The following is a 20,588-nucleotide window of genomic DNA, read 5'->3' on the forward strand; positions in this document are numbered from 1 at the left end:
TCATATCAAATGCCTTGCACAAATCTTGTTTGATTTCTGCAATCAAATGTGCTGAACTGCCAGTAATGATCAAGTCATCCACATAGACAACAAGAAAGAGAACACCATCACTAGAGTGTTTCATATGCTGATTACTGTTAGAAGGGCTACGTTGAAAACCATGAGCAACCAAGTATTGATCAAACTTGATGTACCACACTTGAGGAGCTTCTGTTTGAGTCCATAGAGTGCTTTCTTGAGTCTACACACTTGATGGTCTTTGCCGGCAACCTTGAAACCAAGAGGTTGCGTCATGTAGACTTCTTCCTGCAACTCACCGTTGAGGAAGCCACTCTTAACATCCATCTGATGGACTTTCCATCCAAGCTGAGCTGCAATAGTGAGAAGAAGACGAATGGTACTCATCTTGGAAGTAGGAGCAAAAGTCTCCTCATAATCAATGCCCTCTCGCTTTGTGAATCCTCGAGCAACTAATCTAGCCTTGTATTTATCTAAGGTACCATCTGCATGATACTTGACCTTATACACCCATTTGCAGCTAATGGGCTTCTTCTTGGGAGGAAGATCAGAGAGAACCTAGGTGTTGTTTTTCAGAATGCTCTTGTATTCTGCGTCCATTCCCTGTTCCCACTCTAGAATCCTTTTTGCCTCTGTATAGGTTTGAGGCTCATAAATACTATGAATGTTGGCCATGAGAGCAAAGTTAATTGTATTTTGTTGCTTGCCCTTATTTCTGGAAGATCTACCCTCAATGAGCTCATCAGGATAAAGATCACTGATGGTCTTAGCCCACCATTTAGGCTGGAGAGTAGAAGTGCCAACATTAGATTCAAGAGGAATAACTGGAACTAGAGGTGGAACAGGAACATGTAGAAGATTAGCATCATCCGGAGGAAATTTAGGTAGTGCATCGTCAAATTCAGAATCTACATCATCCCTCCCATCAAGTGAACCAAATGGAAGACGAACACCCAAATCATAAGCTTTCAAGGCTGATCCTCAGAATTCTGCTTAGACGAGAAAAGCTGAAATGGTCCTTCTTCTTCATCCAAGACAACATCATGATTGAAGATAAGACGATCAATGTCTACATCAATCAGCCGGTAAGCCTTGTGGTTGTCACTGTATCTTGTAAACATAAGCTTATGACTCTTGGAATCCAACTTGGAGCATATGGCATTTGGAATCCATACATATGCTAAAGAGCCAAAAACTTTTAGATGATTGATCCTGGGTTTGGGACTAGTCCAGGCTTCCTGAGGAGTCTTCCCCTTAATAGCATGAGTGGGAGACCTATTAAGGAGATAGACAATAGTAAATACTGCTTCTGCCCAATACTTCTTAGGAACATTTCTATGTTCCAACATTGACCTAGCCATTTCTGTAATGGTGCGGTTGCGACGTTCTACAATGCCGTTTTGTTAAGGGGTGAATGGTGTGGTTAACTGACGTTTTATGCCATGTGTATCACATAAAGTGGAGAAAGCAGCAGAACAAAACTCCCCTCCATTATCAGACCTAAGAGTAATAATAGAACAACCAGACTCTTTTTCTACTAAGGCCTTAAATTTCTAAAATACAAGAAAAACATCTGATTTCTGTTTGAAAAAATACACCCACATCTTACGACTGAAATCATAAAAAAAAAGCAAGAAATACCTGCACCCAGTAACAGAAGGTGTATTCTTTGGACCACATACATCAGTGTGGACCTAAGTCACAGAATACGGCGATTTTCATGGATGAGGTTCGAATTTAATCGAATTTCAAACATTTATAAAAAAATCGTTCAAATTTGACCATTAATTTGTACGGACAAGAACATCTTTTTTTTTTACTGAAGGAAAAATCTGAAAAAGCATTTTTTTAGGGTTTCTGAGTCTACGGTGGGTCTATGGCAGCGATTTTTGAGTCTATGGCGGGTTCTCTGTGTTTGCGGCGGGTTATCTCTGTGTTTGCTGGCACTGTCGTGCATACCTCCTCCATCGTTGCCAACAGTCGTGTTCAGGAAGGCTTCTTCAATTATTAATGTTTTGGTTTGCCCGGTATTCATATAATCCGTATTCAATATTCATATAATGTTTTGGTTTGCCCCAATTTTTAATGTTTAATGTTTTGTTTAATGTTTTGGTATTCATATAAATCGTATTCAGTATTCATATAATCCGTATTCAGTATTGCTCGACAATATAATGACTTCAAATCTATAATGTTAAGCAATGTTAAGAAATTACATAATGAGAATATAATGTTTTGTTTAATGTATTTATAATGTTAAGCAATTATATAATGACAATATAATGTTTTGTTTAATGATTTCACATGTTTTTTATGGTTTATATTTTATAAATGTGCCATCTTTTTATAATGACTTCAAATCTATTTAGCAATGTTAAGCTATTTTGATAGTTTATAAGAAGTATACTTATATTTAAAAATAAACAATATTATATAAGGCGAATTTTATTCGATTTTTTTTTTCCAATTTTTCCCTTGTCGAATTTCATCCGAATTTCATGGCTGTCGAATTCGAATTCAAATTCGAACTTTGTGACTTAGGTGTGGACTAACTGTAGTACCTTAGATGCTCGCCATGAGTCACCATCCTTGAACGGTGTCCTGTGTTGCTTCCCATCTTGACAAGCTTCACAAACTCGCCGATTTTGAGTTTGAATTTCAGGTAGGCCATGTACTTAACCTTCCCGAACAAGCTGAGCAAGGTAGTGAATGTTCAGGTGACCATATCGCTGATGCCATAAACGGGTGATAGAGGATGATTTAGCTGCAAAAGCATGCTCAAGAGAATCACCTGTATCCACAAGTTGGTAAAGACCATGATCCGCAATGCCAACAGCTACAGTAGTGCGAGATGCACGATCAACAATCGAAACACTTGTGAGCACTGAATATCAAAGAATCAAAGAATTACAAAAAAGAGCAAGTTTCTAAAAAGAAACTGCTAAAAGATTGGAAACACGATCTTACCTAATTATTTACATAAAATACATTATTGACCATTAATAAATTATGTACTAAAGTATTATTCTAATACCATTGACATGGATAAGATCAGTGTTCACAGCTCAAAAATATGAACTGTTCAATACTTGTTCAAATCACATAGCTTTTACCATTGGATGCATGGATTGCTTGTCAGGATCATTGCCTTATTCCTTTGAAGTTTTACTTCTTGAAGTTGTAACATAGAACCTGTACCTGTGCAATGTGTACATAGAGTTTGTAAGTCTTAGCATAATGTACAACTAACATTTGTGGGGAAACATTATGTGATTAACCCTGTATAATTGGAATAGCATGTTGAGAATACTAGAACACTAGTTCTGGAGCAGGATGCTTATGATTTTGAATTTCCATGGAGAGGAGATTTTTATGTATACCTATAGTTGCACATGACATTCAGAGTTATCACTAGCAAGTGGCTGGTTCAGAGTTGCAGAAAAATTTAGGGTCCAATCATGATCTTTCTTATCCATAATTTCTTACATGTCATCATTAAAGCTTGAACTTAACTGGGTATCTTGGTTGTACTTTGTTAGAAAGCACTTGCCTTACCCACATGTGTGAAAAGCTGAAGCAGAGAAAATTGCAGTTATGTATCAGTACTTTCCTTGTTTTCGATTTGACATGTAAGGTTTGCCATTTATTATGCTTTTTTTCATTTGTGAAAAAATCTATAATTGTTGTCTTGGTCTAAAAGGTGGAATCATCATATTTGTATTTGCACCTATCAAATTTTATTTCGTGAAACTCAGGCTGGGATGAATACTACAAAATGCATGGGAGTGGAAACCTTTTTTTGATTTTCTGAAGAGCCTTTTTTTGATTTACTTTTCCATTTTAGCATTCTTTTTGTAAAGCAAAAAGTGTAGATTTTTCAGACCTTCATAAGAATGGGGTGCCATTTTGAAGTTTTTTCATATTTTGCACTGATTGAGAAAATTGATGTTGAGTATTTATTTAAACTTTAATGTTATATCAGACACGTGTACAAGCATCAACACTTTCATTTCTTGAGGTTGCATCAAAGGTTCCTCAGATTGGCACAAGGGCATTGTACAGAGGCTCAATTCCAGCAATTTGGGGACAATTTACAAGGTATGTTTTACAGTTTGAACATGATGTTGTTTGTTCCATTCAGAAGCAAAATGTGCCCTTTAGACAACTATTTATATTGTTTATGTTGTCTAATGATAGCCATGGACTGCGCACTGGGATTTTTGAGACAAGCAAATTTTTGCTGACAAATGTTGCTCCTACACTAACTGAAATTCAGGTATTGGTTACTGTCTCTGTATTTAACCATTTGTTTGAATTGTCTCATTGTTTATGTTCCGATGTTTTAATTTGTGCCATGTGCTTCCTATGATGTATCTAATTATAGTCTTCTCGTCACTGTATTTTACTTTTTGTTTGAATTTTCTCATTTTTCATGTTCTGATGTTTTAATTTATGGTATGTGTGCTTCGTATGGTGAATCCAATTAGTTTTGCTAACAAATGTTGCTCCTATGCTAACTGAAATTCAGGTATGGGTTATTGTTGTGGAAATTTACGTTTTGTTTGAATTTTCTCTTTGTTCATGTTCTGATGTTTTTATTTATGGTATGTGCTTCTTATGGTGTGTCCAGATTGTAACCATAGACTTCTAGCTTTCACTGTATGTTTCATTGCCTTTATCTTCTGTTGTTGAGCAAAAGAAAAATTTCCAACTTGACACTTGCTACTTGGGCTTGCCTACTGATGATTTTTTTGGGTATGATCATTATTGCATAAAGCACTGATTATGTGATCATGTTGTACAGTGCAATTATATTGTCATTTTCTCTATTAAGAATGTGATACAGGCAAGGATATGGAGTCAAATTAATGATAGCCCGCCCTTGCAACCATATTCCTTGTACCTTCTGCGCACCCCAATCAACGCATAATACATTCATTAAATTCAGATTTCTTTATTAACTACAACATAGCTGAAAACATTATTGTTGAACAGAACACTACAGGCTGATGTGTTATTGTTGGAAAACAATCACTACAGGCAGCTTTTAACAGAATACCACAGGCCGCTACAGAAAGCCGCAAAACCATTACAAGCAACTACAAGTCACACTATAACAGCTATACAACTTGCTACAAGCAGCTCAAAATATTTCTCAGGCAGCTACAGGCAAATTGCTTCTCTCCTATGTTAAAACAACCTCCAAATGTTATTCTAAAAAGTGCCATAAAGATTGTGTTGGGTATGTTGATTCTTTGCCTTCCATGTTAACCCTTTGTGTCTTTGAAAGATACCCTTCAGATTTTTTTACCTAATCTTGCAATAAGTTTCCAGAAATTTAACAAGCAAATTGCATTGACCAATCATTCCAATGTGCATTCTTTATTTGCAGTTTAGGCAGTAAAGATTGCCAAAAACATCAAACCAAGATAGGAGAATTATACATATACATATAGTACTTGAAAAACTAGTTTTGAAAAGATGTATGACAGTATAACAGTATAACAGTATAAGAATTACATTTCAAATGAAACTATAGGAAATTTGAAATGCTAAATCTAAATACCAAGGTTTCTTCAATGCTAATTGCTAATTGCTAAATAAAATTTGACAAATGAAATTGTCAAATTGGAGATTTCTATTATATTGAAAAAAGAAAATATGAATATTTGATGCCATTGCAAAGTCTATAATAATAAAGATGATTACATGATTCATCATTACAATGAGTAGCCAAATACAAATATTAATAGCAATAGCATTACAAAAGAGACTAGAGTCAAAGACAAAATGACAAAACTCACTTTTAAAATTTTTTTAATTTTAAACATTGCATATACGTGGGGGTGACGGGAGACGTCTGGGCGTCTCCCAAGGAGACGTGGCTCCCCATCTCTGGCGGCACTTGGGTGGCGATGGCAGGACGGTAGGGGACGTCGCGTTCCCGTCCCTCCGTCTCGGAGACGTCCCTGTCCCTCCGTCCTGGAGACGTCCCAGTCTTCGAGATGCGGCCAAAAAGGGGGAGGACGTGTCCCCATGGAACACTGAAAATTGGGGACATTACAGTCTTGATGACTTCTTGCCTTTTTTCATTTCTGGTTTTCTAACTGCTGCAAAACTCTACTGTCAAGCGATGATGAACAGTCAGAATGATGTTTTGTTTTTGAATGAGATTATAATAATAAAATAAAATAACAAAAAATAAATTAAATTTTAATTTAATCAAATATCAAGGAGCATGTGAAGAATCACAACCATTGAAGGAAAAAGATATATAAGAGACACCAAACTAGGAGAAATAAGCATCATTGGAAGAATACATTTTATATTTATTTATCACTCCTTGTTAAGTATGAATTAATATTCTAACAGCCTGAGGACAAAACCATCTAGGACTGATATTGAAGGATGAAAATCCTTAATTTCTCTTGTCAAGTTAGTGGACAGAAACCCCTAATTGTTCATAAATTGGAAGGATAAGTTTTATATTTTAAGAGATACATTATAATCTTTAAATCCAACTTTATATAATCAAAGTTATAATTTTTAGGATAAATTTATATTTATAATCTAAGCCACTAGGTTCGAATTCGAATTCGAATTGGACAGCCATGAAATTCGGATGAAATTCGACAAGGGAAAAATTCGAAAAAAAAAAATTCGGATTATATTCGCTTTATATAATTTTGTTTATTTTTAAGTATATGTAATATTTCTAATAAATTATCAAAATAGTTTAACATTGCTAAATAGATTTGAAGTCATCATAAAAAGATGGCACATTTATAAAATATAAACCATAAGAAACATGTGAAATCACGATTGCGAATGTTTACTTTTCAAAAAGGTACAATAAAAAGTCAAGACTATAGAACTTCAAAAAAGCTCTAAGTCATCAAGAGCACTTGGCTCAGATTCCTCATCAAAGTCAGGCTCATCTGCAACTGGCACTTCTATGTCTTTTGGAATGCGTTGTTGTGAAGAAGATGTGGAGTCGCCTGCTGATTTGTTCATGAACAATTTCAAATTGTTGCGAATGTAGACAAGATCTCCCAACTTCCCTGACAACAATTTGTTCCTCTTCTTGGAATGGATGTGGTCAAAGCAACTCCAATTCCTCTCACAAGCTGATGAACTTGCTCCCTGACTCAGTATTCTAATGGCAAAGCGCTGCAGTTCAGGAGTTTGTGCTCCATAGCTCATCCACCATCTATAACCAGGTACTGCATCTTGTGTCATATCATATTTGGCTTGTGCTATTCCAAACAACCCTTATGCTCTCTTGTATACCCAACCTTGGTCTTTGATTAGAGATGCAATTGTTGGATCTGGTTCAAATTTGCTAATGGCTTCATGAAACCTTGCCATAATTTCAAAATCAGCTTGTCTATCAATATGAAATAGCTTAGGCTCCAAATAACAAGCTGCTGCATGTAAAAGTGTGTGCATCATTTTCTATCTAGAATCAACTGCCGCCCATATCTCCATGTACTCTGCAGCTACATTATTTAGTGCTCTCTGAATAGCTTCCTTACAACAATCCATGTTTTCATAAAGCATGCCAAGGCAAGGTTTGTCATCATCAACCATACGAAGCACATCAACAATTGGCTCACAGATACGTAGAACTTTTGTTCCACTTTCCAAAACGATGCTATTTAAAACAATTTGCTCTATGTTCTTGCCCTTGGCACTTTTATAGAAAATGCTGAATTTTCCCACTCATTGGAACAAACAACAGATCTCAAAGCTGCTTTCTCTTCAACAACTCTTTTCAAAGTGATATAAAATGAAGCAAACCTTGTGTCACAAGGCCTCAACAACTCCCTAGATGCATACTGCCTATAAAGACTCAATGTGAGACGATGATTTCTTATGAAGTTTGCAATTGCTCTCCCTCTATGAATTGCTTCATGTATCCATGGAAACTTAGCCAAATCATAAAGCAACAAATCCGAACAATGTGCTGCACATGGACTCCAATATATTTGTGGGTATTTCTCAACAATTAGTTTTCTAGCTTCCACACAATTCGCTACACTATCAATTACCACTTGAACCACATTTTCCACCCCTACTTCAAGAATGGCTTCCTCTAATATTTGAAATATGTATTCAGAAGTTTTTCTTGTGGTTCATGGTGTCAATCACTTTCATGAATACAACACCTTTAGGGCAAGCCACCAAAACATTGATCAATGGCCTTTGACATATATCTGACCATCCATCACTCAATATGGTGCAACTTGTTGCCTTCCAAGAGGCTTTGACCTCAGCTAGTTTCTCAGTCACTCTATTTTTTGACCTCTACAAAAGAGTTGTCCTGAAAGCCTCAGAAGTGGGAGGTGTGTACCCTTTGCCAAACTCTGCAACTTTTTGAATTGCATTGCGAAAATGCGGATTTCTAGCTATATTGAATGGAATAGCACTTGTGTAAAACAAATCTGCTAGTGCATCATCCACCTGTTGTTTCTCTACTGGTTTCCAAAGACTCTTCAAAGTTCCACTCTCTTTGGATGCCCCTGTGGCCTTGGGTAGACTCGAAGAGGAAGACATAACAGATGTGAATCTAGACACATCCTCTTCAATTCTCTGTTTCTTTTGTGTCGCCTGCATCTTTCCTGCAATCGAAGAGGCTTGCTGTTTCTCTAAAATAGCTCTAATTTCTTTGGTCATTTTTGGACATGCAGTAACACCTCCACCTTTACCCTCTGTAATACCAAGCAAGTGGTCTTTTACCCTTGTTAAAGTTCCGGTAAAAACTTTCGGGCACAAGTTACAATGAAGATTAGCACCATTGCGGGTCACATGTTTCCATGCCTCTAAAGTTGATTTGTTGGGAGCCATTACAATCTGTACAATTTAGAAGAAAAATAATTTTTAACATTTAAAAAATGGTCTAAATTTTATTTAAAAAAATTAAAACAAAAAATAGATAATATGCTAATTTTTTAACTCTAAAAAACAAAATAATTCAATAAGTTTTAAACTTTATTTAAATATAATATTTGTTATATTTAACTCTAAAAAACAAAATATATAATAAAAGCATTGTAATAAAGCTATTGATGATGTTCGCACTTGTAAATAGAATACTGGAATAAAATACAGTAATATAGTAAAAATATACAATAAAAAAAATCATACAATAAATAAAGTAAAATAGAATACAGTAAATAAAATATACAGTAATATATCTAGTAATAATAAAATATACGAAAGCACAAAAAAAATCACTGTAATAGAATATAAATAAGTCACAGTGATATATGATAAAATCATTCAAATAAATATATAACACAAAAAAATGTATCTTAAATTTTTTTTATTACACTACAAAATAAATTATGAAGGCAAACTGAATAAAACTGAAATCGCGCGCCTACCTGAACAAGCAACGATGCAACGACATCGATGGCAAGTCCAGTCTATGATGGCAACGATGACGACGCTTGTGAAGGCCTTTGCAGCAACTCCAGTATATTATAAATTCGACGACCCTTGCACGATTTCCAGCCTTTGCAGCCATGGGAGTGAATACCCGATAGTTGATACCCTTGACCCAAGAGACACAAGATCACCTCCTCACGCACTCCAACTTCAAAATCTGCCGAAAATCTACAAGATCACCTCTTCATGGGAGTCATGTGTTTATAGAGGCGGAGAGTAGGTTTTATAAAAAAAAATCTGTCGAAAATCTAAGAAAAAACCTTGACGCTTTTCAAAAACCCTAAAAAAAATGCTTTTTAAATTTTAGCTTTAATGAAAAAATAATGATGTTGTGGCCGTACGAATTTATGGCCGAATTTGAACGTATTTTGGAAAAAAGTTTGAAATTCGAAAAAATTCGAACTTCATCCTTGAAGTTCACCATATTCTGTGACTTAGTTTATAATTAATTATGTAATCATTATAGTGAGTTAGGCTTATTTATTTTAGGAAAAATAAGGAGTTTTACAAATGGTATCAGAGCGTGATCTTGCTAGCTTGCAGAGTAAAGCTAACATGTTGGATGCATTTCAGTCAGAGATTTGAAAGTCTAAAAATCTTGAAATGTTATATATAGACTTGAAAGGTTCTATAGAGCCCCAATATAATATTTTTCAGCCAAGGTTCTTGCAAAAAGAAGAGGACAGATTTTTTGCAAGAGTTTTTAATGAAAACACAAAAGGACAAAGAAAGGTACAAACTTAAGGCCCCCAAAATTTTCGACCAATATCAAAGGTTGCCAAATGATTTCAAAGCTAGCGTCCCCTTTGATGAGGATTTGGAGCCACTCGGGACCCTTATCTTGACAAAAGAGGCCTATATGAATACATAAGGAAAATGGCTAAGGAGGAACTCAAGGAACAAGAACCAAAAGAATCAATTTTGCTAAAATAAACAAATTTGTATCAGAATCAGAATCCCAAGAAGCTGGTAAACTCAAGGAAGAAGGGCCAAAACTAGAGCTACAAGAAATGAATAGACCAATGATTAAGAATAAGAGGAACCTTAAAAGCAAGATAACGAGTCTTTGGTAGGAGAATATGTTTTAGTGGTTTATAACAAAGTTCCCAGACTCGGACTTGGCTCGGACTTGGCAAGGCCGACTCGACTCGTGACTCGGCTATGACTTGGCAAAATAAAAAACCCTTGAAATTTAGAGTTTTTTAACGATTTAAAACTTGTTTCATGCACCCATTGTTGAATAAAGCTTAAAGACACTATAACATCATCAAATAGAAGCTCTAGCTCATCCTCAGCCTCAGCCTCAGCCTTAGAGTAGTCTGCCTCCTACAAAGGCGTCTAAGGTAGGTCCTGGATGACTGAGTAGCCATAGTCTTCGCTTGTGAGGTGCCACAATGATCAAGTTCAGTTGTGCCTATGCCAGATTGTGCTCTATCCTCCTTTGCCATATCCACAACCTCAGCCTCTCTGTCTGCCATGTCTGACATGCCGCGACGCGAGTCTTGGAGCTCGGACTCGACGAGTTTTACCATAACTCGCTTGAGTTGCCCGAGTCAAGCGAGTTATGAGCAAAACTTGCCGAGTTCGAGTCACGAGTTGTCAAAACTCGCCAAGCTTGGCTCGACTCGCCAACTCGACAAACTCACCTAACTCGCGGCGAGTTGCCCGAGTCAGGTGAGTTATGAGCAAAACTCACCGAGTCCGAGTCACGAGTTGTCAAAACTCGCCGAGCTTGGCTTGACTCGCCAACTCGACAAACTCGACAAACTCGCCTGACTCGCGGCGAGTTTGGGAACTCTGGTTTATAATGATAGCATATTCACCAAAATGCTACTGAAGGGAAGACAAAAAGGATTCCACTTGTTGGCGGGAAGAGTTCAAGTTAAAGGAAGATGTTCTAAATCATGCACTATCTTTCAAACTTCCACATGGTGAGTCATTGATTGAGTTTCAAAATAGCATTGAGGATGAATATGAATTTGATGACATTTAACCCAAATTTAAAAGTTTTGGGTGAGAAAAATGGTGTGAGGACATCTCGACAAACTCCTTTTCGGCAAATGAAGAAGTAAACACTTTAGGGCCACAAGCTTAAGAATAGATTTCAGTTGTTACTATTTGTAGCATCGTAAATTGTACACCCTTAATTGGGTGGTACAATTTCACGCTTAGGTTAGCACCCGCCTTAGTGTGTTTGCATTTTGCATTTCAAATTCCCTTTAAGCATTTAATTAATTAATTAAATAAAATCTAAAGTCTTCTTTTATCCCTCGACACATCATAAAATTGGGCCCTTTACCCTAAGTGTGCCCCTTTTTATTTTATTCTTCCAATTAATCATTTCATCAAATACCCTGATTGTGTCCTATTTCGACCTTCAAGGCTCGATTTCACATGTCTAGACATCTCAAGTTCCCACTTACTCTTGGAATTTGCTCTAAAATCACAATATCTTGCTTCCCCGAAAATTTGGCAAAAAGTTGTTCGGACCTTGTGTTCGAACCTTGTGTTCGGACCAAGTAGGTACTTGGTCCTGACTTTTTCTCCCTGAATTTTGGGAGCATGTTTTGGCGGTATTTTAATATTCAAATCCAAGAGATTGGCGGAAAATATTATTTCTAGGTCGGCTTATGACTCAAAACAAAGTTAGGGTCTCCTACATAAAGCCTTCCTTTCCTCATTTGAAGGATCTAAGATCTAGCAATTGAAGGAGCCTCTTGTGAAGTGAAAGTGCAGGTTATATGAAGTCTACAACAGCAAATCAAGCATTCACCAAGTCTACATCAAGCATTTTCAACATCTCTTAAGAGCTTTGAAGACATTGAAGAATAGTAGGAGATCACCAATTGATGATTGGCTTGTAGCTCTCCCTCAGGGTTTGGTATGGTTTCATGTTAGTTTCATGTCTTTGTATGAGCTTCATTTTCAGATTTACATTCATGCTTTAGATCTCTTAGTTCATTTGTGATTTGAAGCATTTGTATTCACATTTACAAGCATTTAGGGTTTGCTCTCCAAAGCATAGGGTAGAACTCTAGATTCTTTATTACTCTCATTTAGGATCTTGCATACACACAAAATTCTTGCACACACATTTTCAGTACATTATCGGCTATTTGTGGAGGTGGAAATCACCAAAACAAGGGGTTTGACTTAGGCAAAACCCTATATAGCCACCTAGACACCCTTTTTCATGTTGTAGGTGTAGGTACAGAAATTTGGCAGATGCATGATTTTCGGGACCGATGAAAGACAGATACAGTTTGAGTGCCAGAATTTGATCTCAGTTTATAGAGACTAGGGCATGGCGCCTTGGTCCCCAGGGTTTTGCAACGTTCTGTGCCAGATCTGCATCAGACCCTCGGGACCTCAGATGTAGAGTTTCAGCGTCTTGTCAGCACAGGGACCTGTTGTGACCTTTTTCACACATCGCCCCATTGCAAATGGGGACCCTCTCTTTTCCTGCTTTCTAGGGTTTTGTTAGTGTCCTATGACCTTTTGCTGCAGTTTCACCAAGCCTTGTCGCCTTGACGATTGAAAGTTAGTTTTTGCAAGTTATGTGATTCCGAAATGTGAACACCACCAGAGTGCTTAGAGAGGCCAAAGGATGAAGATCGCAATTGATTTGGACGAATTTGGACAACTTTCTATTTTTAGAAAGTTTGCTTTTTTGTTTTTTCCTATTTTTTAGGAAGTTTCGTTTTTGGCATTTTCAGCCTGATCCCCAGTATGGCTATTTTTAGAAAGTTTTTCCTATTTTTTAGGGATGTCTGCTTTTTGCTTTTTCGGGATGCAAACCTAGGGTTTACACTTGCACCACTGACCAGCTTCGACCGGAACTCTAAAATTCCAAGTTTTGACCTAAAAAGCTAGATCCCTAGATTTTAGGCTTTTTGCTTTTTCAGGATGCAAACCTAGGGTTTACAATTGCACCGTTGACCAGCTTTGACCAGAACTCAAAAATTCCAAGTTTTGACCTAAAAAGCCAAATCTCTAGATTTTAGGGGGCGTGATGCTTCAGATGATCCACCTAGGCATGGATTTCAAATTTCAAGTTAATTCGGTTAAATTTGATTAAGCTGTGAAATTTTGAATTTTTTCTAAGAAATTTGGCTAATTGTGGAATGTCATCCTGATCCTGAAATTTGACTAAGTCTGGAAAATTGGAGAATCCTCCAAAAACTAGATTTTGCATTATAAGTCCTAGAGACCTAAAACCACTCTCAAACGTCCTGACAAAATATATGAAATATAACTTAAAGTAAAGTATAAGTGAAATACCATTTATACTTAAATGTTATATTTCATATATAGTCCACCCTCTTGAGAGCCTCCAAAAGTCCGCCTTGAAGAGCAAAGGTCTAAAAGTCCGCCCATGTTGGAGATGTCTAAAAGTCCGCCATGTTGGGAGGTATACCAAAGTCCGCCCAAGATGGGTCATGTAGGAGCTATGCTTAAAGTCTGCCCAAGGCTAGAGAGGCCATGTGGGAGCACTCACCAATGTCCGCCAAGACTAGAGAGGTCATGGGGGAGCTAACACCAAAGTCCGCCCAAGGTGGAGAGCCCTCCAAAGTCCGCCCAAGGGGAGGTTGCTTGAAGTCCGCTTAGGGGATGGGTTTCAAGTCCGCCAAGGTTGGGAGGCTAAGGAGGAGGAGTGATAGAAGTCCGCCCAAGTTGGGGACACCACCATAGTCCGCCCACGATGGAAGCCGCACCCAAAGTCGGCCCAAGATGGAGGTCATGTAGGAGCCCTCTCCCAAGTCCGCCAAAGTAAGAGAGCAAGGTAGCAGGTGCCAAGTTTAAAGTCCGCCAAGGGTAAAGAGAGATATGAGGAGGAACCTTCAAAGTCCGCCCCATGCCTTAGCCAAAATTTCGCCTTGATGGAAAGCCATGAGGAGAGACCTTCAAAGTCCGCCCCATGCCTTAGCCAAAATTTCACCATGTAGGAGCAAAGGCTAAAGTCCGCCCCATGCCTTAGCCAAAAATTTCGCCTTGAAGAGAGCCAAGAGGAAAGGTCTCCAAAGTCCGCCATACCTTGGAGAAGATGGAGATAAATTTCAAAAGTCCACCTACGCATTGAAAAGTCAAACAAAATCAACAAGATGCCAGTGATGTCACAAAATCCACTGAGATTTCAAAATTAAATCCAAAATGAAGAAAATATCTAAGGATTATTAAAAATCCTCGAAATAAATCCAAAATAGAAAGTTTTCAAAAGGAGAATATTGGAAGATTGATAAGGATTTCGAACTCAAATCCAAAATGGAAAGTTTTTTTAAAGAGAATATTGGAAGATTAATAAATATCTCGAATTTATAGCCAAATTGGAAACTTTTGGAAGATATTTTCTTCGAATTTGGAAACATGACAACACTTTCCAAAAGAATGAAGTTAAAATTGGAAACATGATTTGGAAGATTTTAAGGGTTTCTGATTGAGGATTTAACTTTATTTACAAATACTTCGTTGTAAACTTCATTTCTACACCAAGAAGTTCGAAAATATTAAGGAGAGCATAGTAAAATACTTTCAGTTTGGAGTTCATCTGGAGAAAGTTTTGGATATTGTTGGAAGTTGGATAAACTTTTTTGACAAAAGTTTCGCAGACTTTTGGAGAAAGACAACCAGTATAAGGACGAATTATTGAATCTCTCCTGAATTTTTGAGTATTTTTGAAGGTGAAATTAAATTCATGATGCGGATTTATGTATTTTCTGAGTTTTTCTAGAGTTTGAGAAATGATTTTTAGTGAATTTGTTCGAATTTCTAAGGGAGGAAAATTATTTTTTTTGGCTAAGTATAAGAAATTTTCGGAGTTACAACACTTGGTGTTGGATTGTGATTACAGTGATCTTGAAGGTTGGAGAATTTACATGTGAGAATCCCATTCTCATGGCTAAGTATGAAAATGAAGTGAAATTTTCCAAACACTTAGCCGTTCGCAGCCTCGATTTTCTTTAATCCAAGATAGATTTCTAACTTATTTTCCTTTGGTTTTACAGGTCGCAGGAGGAAATAGAAGCGGGATCATCATAGAGATCGTAGTTGGAGTTTCAAGCCAAACGAAAGATTGAGGACAAGTTCACAGGCAAGGTTCATCGGGGCGTGAAGATAGCCAAAATTTGGCAAAGTATGGGAAATGTTTCACAAAGAAAATTCCAATTTCCTCAATCATGATGAAGGCATGTCAGGGTATCGAGAAGAAGGACATGATCACAGCGAATGCCTGAATAACTTGATCCCATCCTTTCATATTTGCAAGGGGTTATCTAGAGCTTTTACCCTCCTCCCACGCAACAGAAATTGGCAACTGAAGGCAGGATCATCACAGAAAACACAAATGGAGTATTGAGCCAAATTCAGAATTGAAGACAGGACCACGAGCAAGGTTCGTCCGAGTATAGAGAGGGCCAAAATTTGGCTAAGTATGAGAAAAACTTCACGAGGGGATTTGTTCTCCAAATTCGAGGCACTTGAAAGAATCTGAAGGCATCAAGAAAGAAAAGTTCTCAGACTTGGTGAAAATATGGAAAAGTTAGATAAACTTCCAACTTCTTGAAGAATTTCATCTCCTAAAGGAATTAAAAAAAAAAGACAAGCTCCCAAGCAGAATCAAATGGCGACAAGAAGGATTCAAATTTCCATACTTAGACGATTTCTTGACACAAATTGGAGAATTCAAGAAAGACATCCAACACGTTGAGGTGGCGCCTCGTCATTTTCCAACCAATCAGATTGCTCCAAGTCAGCATGTCCAGGTTCGATGAACTTGACTTATCCGTAAGCTTCTAGAAGGGCGCACTTCACAATGCAACAACCTTCTATTTTCATTGATGATTCATATTTAGCAAGAAGGACAAGTGTCCCAAATGTAATTGGTTGAGGGTAGTTAGTTTTAGGAAACCCTAATTAGGGTTTATAGCTTTCAATCTGGGCCCTTGATCACTGTTTGATCTCGGCCGTTCATTTATTCTTGAAAACTATATAAGGCTACCTCCTCTCATTTGGAGGGTGTGAGGTTTTTGATGTATTGTTGCTTAAGGTCATTTCCAGATAATATATTGCATGTGCGCTACCTTGTAATCTCTATTATTTGAATGATTTGCATGGTTTCAATTGCCTCAACACTTAGTTAAAATTAATCTAGATTTGCTTTCATTGTTGTTAATTTGAATGAAGGATTTGATAAGTATCAATTGATGGTGTGTCTCCGCTCATACTTTTGGTAAATGGATGATTTCCATTCTATCGGGCAAAGTTAGTCTGAGCCTATTCCCTGTGCGTCCCAACATCTCGATCATAAGCACAACCCATTGAAGATTGCATCGGCCTTGTGTAGTTGTCCCTAGTGTGGCGAAGCAAGGCTTGGTTTCTCGAGAGCACCCAGTTGATACCGTCTCCGAAATTCGTAGGATTAGATTAGCCTTCCTAAACCCTGTCTCTTCTTCCCTTTCTTTTGAAAGTCTAAATCCCAAAAAATTCCCCCCCCCCAAAAAAAGAAGAGCCTAAAATTGCTAAATCTATTTAAGTCCAGCAGTTCAAGATACTTGTCAAACGTAAGTCCCCCATGAAATTTCAGCATACACTACCCAAGAAGCTATTCCACTAAAGTCGCTTGTTCGCACATATAGACCTTGGAATCGGTATTGATTTTTCAGGAGAGGATAGAATACCTTCGGGCATCCTATCTTAATGTTTGGTAGATGATAAAACATACACCAACAGGACCAAGGTGCCCAACGTCCTGGTCCTGCCCAATCTGCATCAGTTTTCAGCAGCAGGTGCACCTCTAAGTCCATATTTCAGTCCTCCTTTCAGTATCTCAGTTTCAGTTTAGACAGAATCTGTATTATCAGCTTAGACAAAATCTGCATTTTCAGTTTATGTGTGTTTCATTTCTCATCTCCTAGCATAGTTGATTGTGGTATCATATTTTGCATATCTACTCATTTACAACAAAGGAATAGAAACCCTAAGAGATATTCCTTGACCCTCCCCTACAAGAAGTAGTCAAAGTGAGTTATCTCCCTAGGCTCTTTCGTATTCCACTATTTGTACATGAGAGTGGGATTAGGTTTTAGTTACTTGATTCCATTTTTATGCTTCACAGTTTTGAATGTATGCTCCGTGCCTACTTATATCTATGTGTATGCTTCATGTTTTCAAGTGTATGCTCCGTGTCTTCATGCATTCTAGTGTATACTTTGTGTATGCTCTGTGTTTGATCTAGAGTATAAGAATAGAAAAGAGATGTGAATTTTGTCCATCTTTTGGGAAAGGGTATGAGGTGTAATGGGAGGAGGTGCCAAGGGACTCGTAAGAGGTCATAAGGACCGAGTCAAGGGATCCCACACTCACAAGATGTTGCTTGTAGTAATATAAGGAAGTACAAGAAGGGAGAACGGTGATGAGGTCCTCCTCTAGGTAACCCACCTTATGGTAGTTGACCGATGGTCCCATGAGGCCAAGGGGGTGTAAGACGGAGTCCACCGCTCTTGGACTTAGAGGGGAAGGACATTCAGGACACCCTATTGTATCTTTCCAAACTCTATCATAATTTGATTATTAACAAGGGGATAAGGATGGAAGTGATGAAGGGGGTGATAGGATATGTCACTAGGTAGCCCACCTCATGGTAATTTGACCGATGGTCCCATGAGGCCAAGAGGGCTCTGGCTTTCACTCCACTCTTGGGCCTAGGGTAGAGGGTATCTTGGAAACCTCATCATTCCTCTTACTCCCACTTTCTTATGGTTAAGTTCCTATAGGGAGTTGGACAAGACTATGGTTAAGTTAATGTTCCTACAAAGAATCTATGCTTAATCATCTCTCTTAGAAGTTTTATATTATTGCAGGATCTCAATCAGGTGTTTATCCTGTTCTATTATTTCAATGGTTTCCCAACCTATTGCAGGATCACATTTGTCAAGAGTGAGGCCAGCCATGGCATCCATTTCAAGTGGAAGGTAGGCAATGAACACTCCCAACAGAAATAAATGTTCAAAGAGGTAACTACAAGTGGTCTTAGAATTGCAAACCTTGCAAATTCTCAATGCCTTGGGTAACACGGTATTACAGTTCTGCATTTTGCTTCTGTGTGTAACACGGTATTACAGTTCTGCATCTTGCCTATTTTCTGGATGTTATTATCTGTTTCTGAATTCTTGTTTAATATTTTTGCTTCTTAATGTAACACGTCAGTCTAGAAATTCAAATTGTGTCCTTTGGATATTCCCTGGGACCTGAATCAATATTTGCAATGGTAGTTGATGCACTGTTGCAGTTTAAATGCTTAATTAATCTAATTTTTGTTTTGTCCAGTAAGAGTTGATAGATCCTTAACAAACTCAAAATAGGCTAAGAACATTTTAAGGTTCCTGCTTCCCTACGAAGCCATTTTGTGTTGCAAAAGATAGTTACGTATTCCCTCTTTATATTCACATTGGTATAAGTATCTATTATTTTTGCTGTTGAAGCAATTTGTGTTATATGTCATCTGAACTTTCTGTTTGGAGATTGATGAATTGAAATATCTTATCAAAGTTTGTGACATGCACATAATGTTTGTAAATGATTCCTCCATGGCTTAATAGGTGCAATCTCTCTCTTCTTTCACTGGAACTGTTCTTGGAACTGCTGTAAGGACACCCTGTGAAGTGTTGAAGCAAAGACTACAGGTTGGTATGTTTGATAATGTTGGAGCTGCAATTATTGGTACATGGAAGCAAGATGGGCTAAAAGGTTTTTTCCGTGGAGCTGGGGCAATGCTTTTTCGTGAAGTTCCATTTTATGTTGCTGGCATGGGACTATATGCTGAATCCACAAAGGTAAATTGCAAACCTATATTTAATATTTAATCACACATGTTTAATGTTTTTGTCACTTTATAGTTTAATTTATTTTTGGAATTCTGTAGGTTGCTCAGCGGCTTGCAAATCGTGAATTGGCACCATGGGAGATCATTGCTGTTGGAGCTCTCTCTGGGGGATTGGCAGCAGTTCTTACAACTCCTTTTGATGTTATGAAGACTAGGATGATGACAAGCCCCCCTGGTGAACCTACAACAATAGTTGCCATTACCTTTACAATTTTGAAACAAGACGGTCCATTTGGCCTTTTCAAGGGAGCTGTGCCTCGCTTTTTTTGGATTGCACCTCTTGGTGCAATGAATTTTGCAGGTTATGAGTTGGCAAGAAAGGCAATGGATAAGGCAGATGATAATGCTGATGAAGTTGCCCAGGAGAAAAAGCTTGTAAAAGCTGGATAGAGCAAACAATCATGGGTCAGGACATTTTGTTGTAACAATCAAGTGAATCAAGTCGTAGTTTGAGGACTCTAGCTCTTCCTAACATAAAGTTTTGCACTGTAGCGGATAAAAAACATACACCATTAGTTCTTGCCTACTAATGGTGTTCGATTTAGAATTTATTGGAGAACAAGACTGCTGCTCATTGGAATTTGTGGCCGCAGTCTTTAATTTTTGTTCTGATGGAAATTGCTTGGTATGGGTGCATTAAAATATGCATTCTAAATGTGGCCAATCTAAGATGATGGTGAATTTATTCTGATTCATCAGTTACCTTTTGTTATTTTGGTAATGAGAATGCGTTCGTGTAATACTTTCAAAGGCTCTATTGGCCCAGCACATGGGAATTAAGAGTAACGTTATCATATGATATGCACCCACTACCTTGGGCCGTGGCACTGCTGTAAGTTTGCAAGAGTAGATTCCTCATAGCTATTTTCCAGCAATTTTACCGGAATATTTTATGTACATAAGCCTGTTTGAATTTCATTGAAGAAGAGACATTGGAGTTCCTCGATTTTGTTTTGTTTTCTTAATGTAAATATATTTGTGAACATACCTATAGTAAGAGCTATATGCATTGCACTATTCAGTTGGACATTTCTGAGTTGTTTTGTTCATGTAAATGTATGGATGTTAAAGTTGGTTATAATTGTAATTCATTTCCTCACATGCAATGAATTTGGATGATTTATTTAGTTTTAAACAAATTTGTTTTGATAAATTTAACTCTATTAGGCGTTAAGCTTATATAGGACACAGATATATGTTATGACCTAAACATGTCTCAGTTTCTTGGAGGATATTTGTTTTA

At 37.5% G+C, this 20,588-nt stretch overlaps 1 protein-coding gene across 1 annotated transcript in view; it reads left to right on the forward strand.

Moving 5' to 3' along the window:
* LOC131042304 (uncharacterized) overlaps positions 1-20,374 on the forward strand; it is a 38,135-nt gene extending 17,761 nt beyond the window's left edge. Inside the window, exons 4-7 of the mRNA XM_057975644.2 lie at positions 4,001-4,116; positions 4,216-4,294; positions 19,062-19,295; positions 19,385-20,374. Coding sequence (XP_057831627.2) covers positions 4,001-4,116; positions 4,216-4,294; positions 19,062-19,295; positions 19,385-19,735 — 780 coding nt within the window. The 3' untranslated portion in view covers positions 19,736-20,374. The remainder of the gene's footprint in view (positions 1-4,000; positions 4,117-4,215; positions 4,295-19,061; positions 19,296-19,384) is intronic.
* Positions 20,375-20,588: the final 214 nt, after the last annotated feature.

Source organism: Cryptomeria japonica, chromosome 3 (genome assembly GCF_030272615.1).
Source record: "Cryptomeria japonica chromosome 3, Sugi_1.0, whole genome shotgun sequence".
Lineage (NCBI taxonomy): Eukaryota > Viridiplantae > Streptophyta > Pinopsida > Cupressales > Cupressaceae > Cryptomeria > Cryptomeria japonica.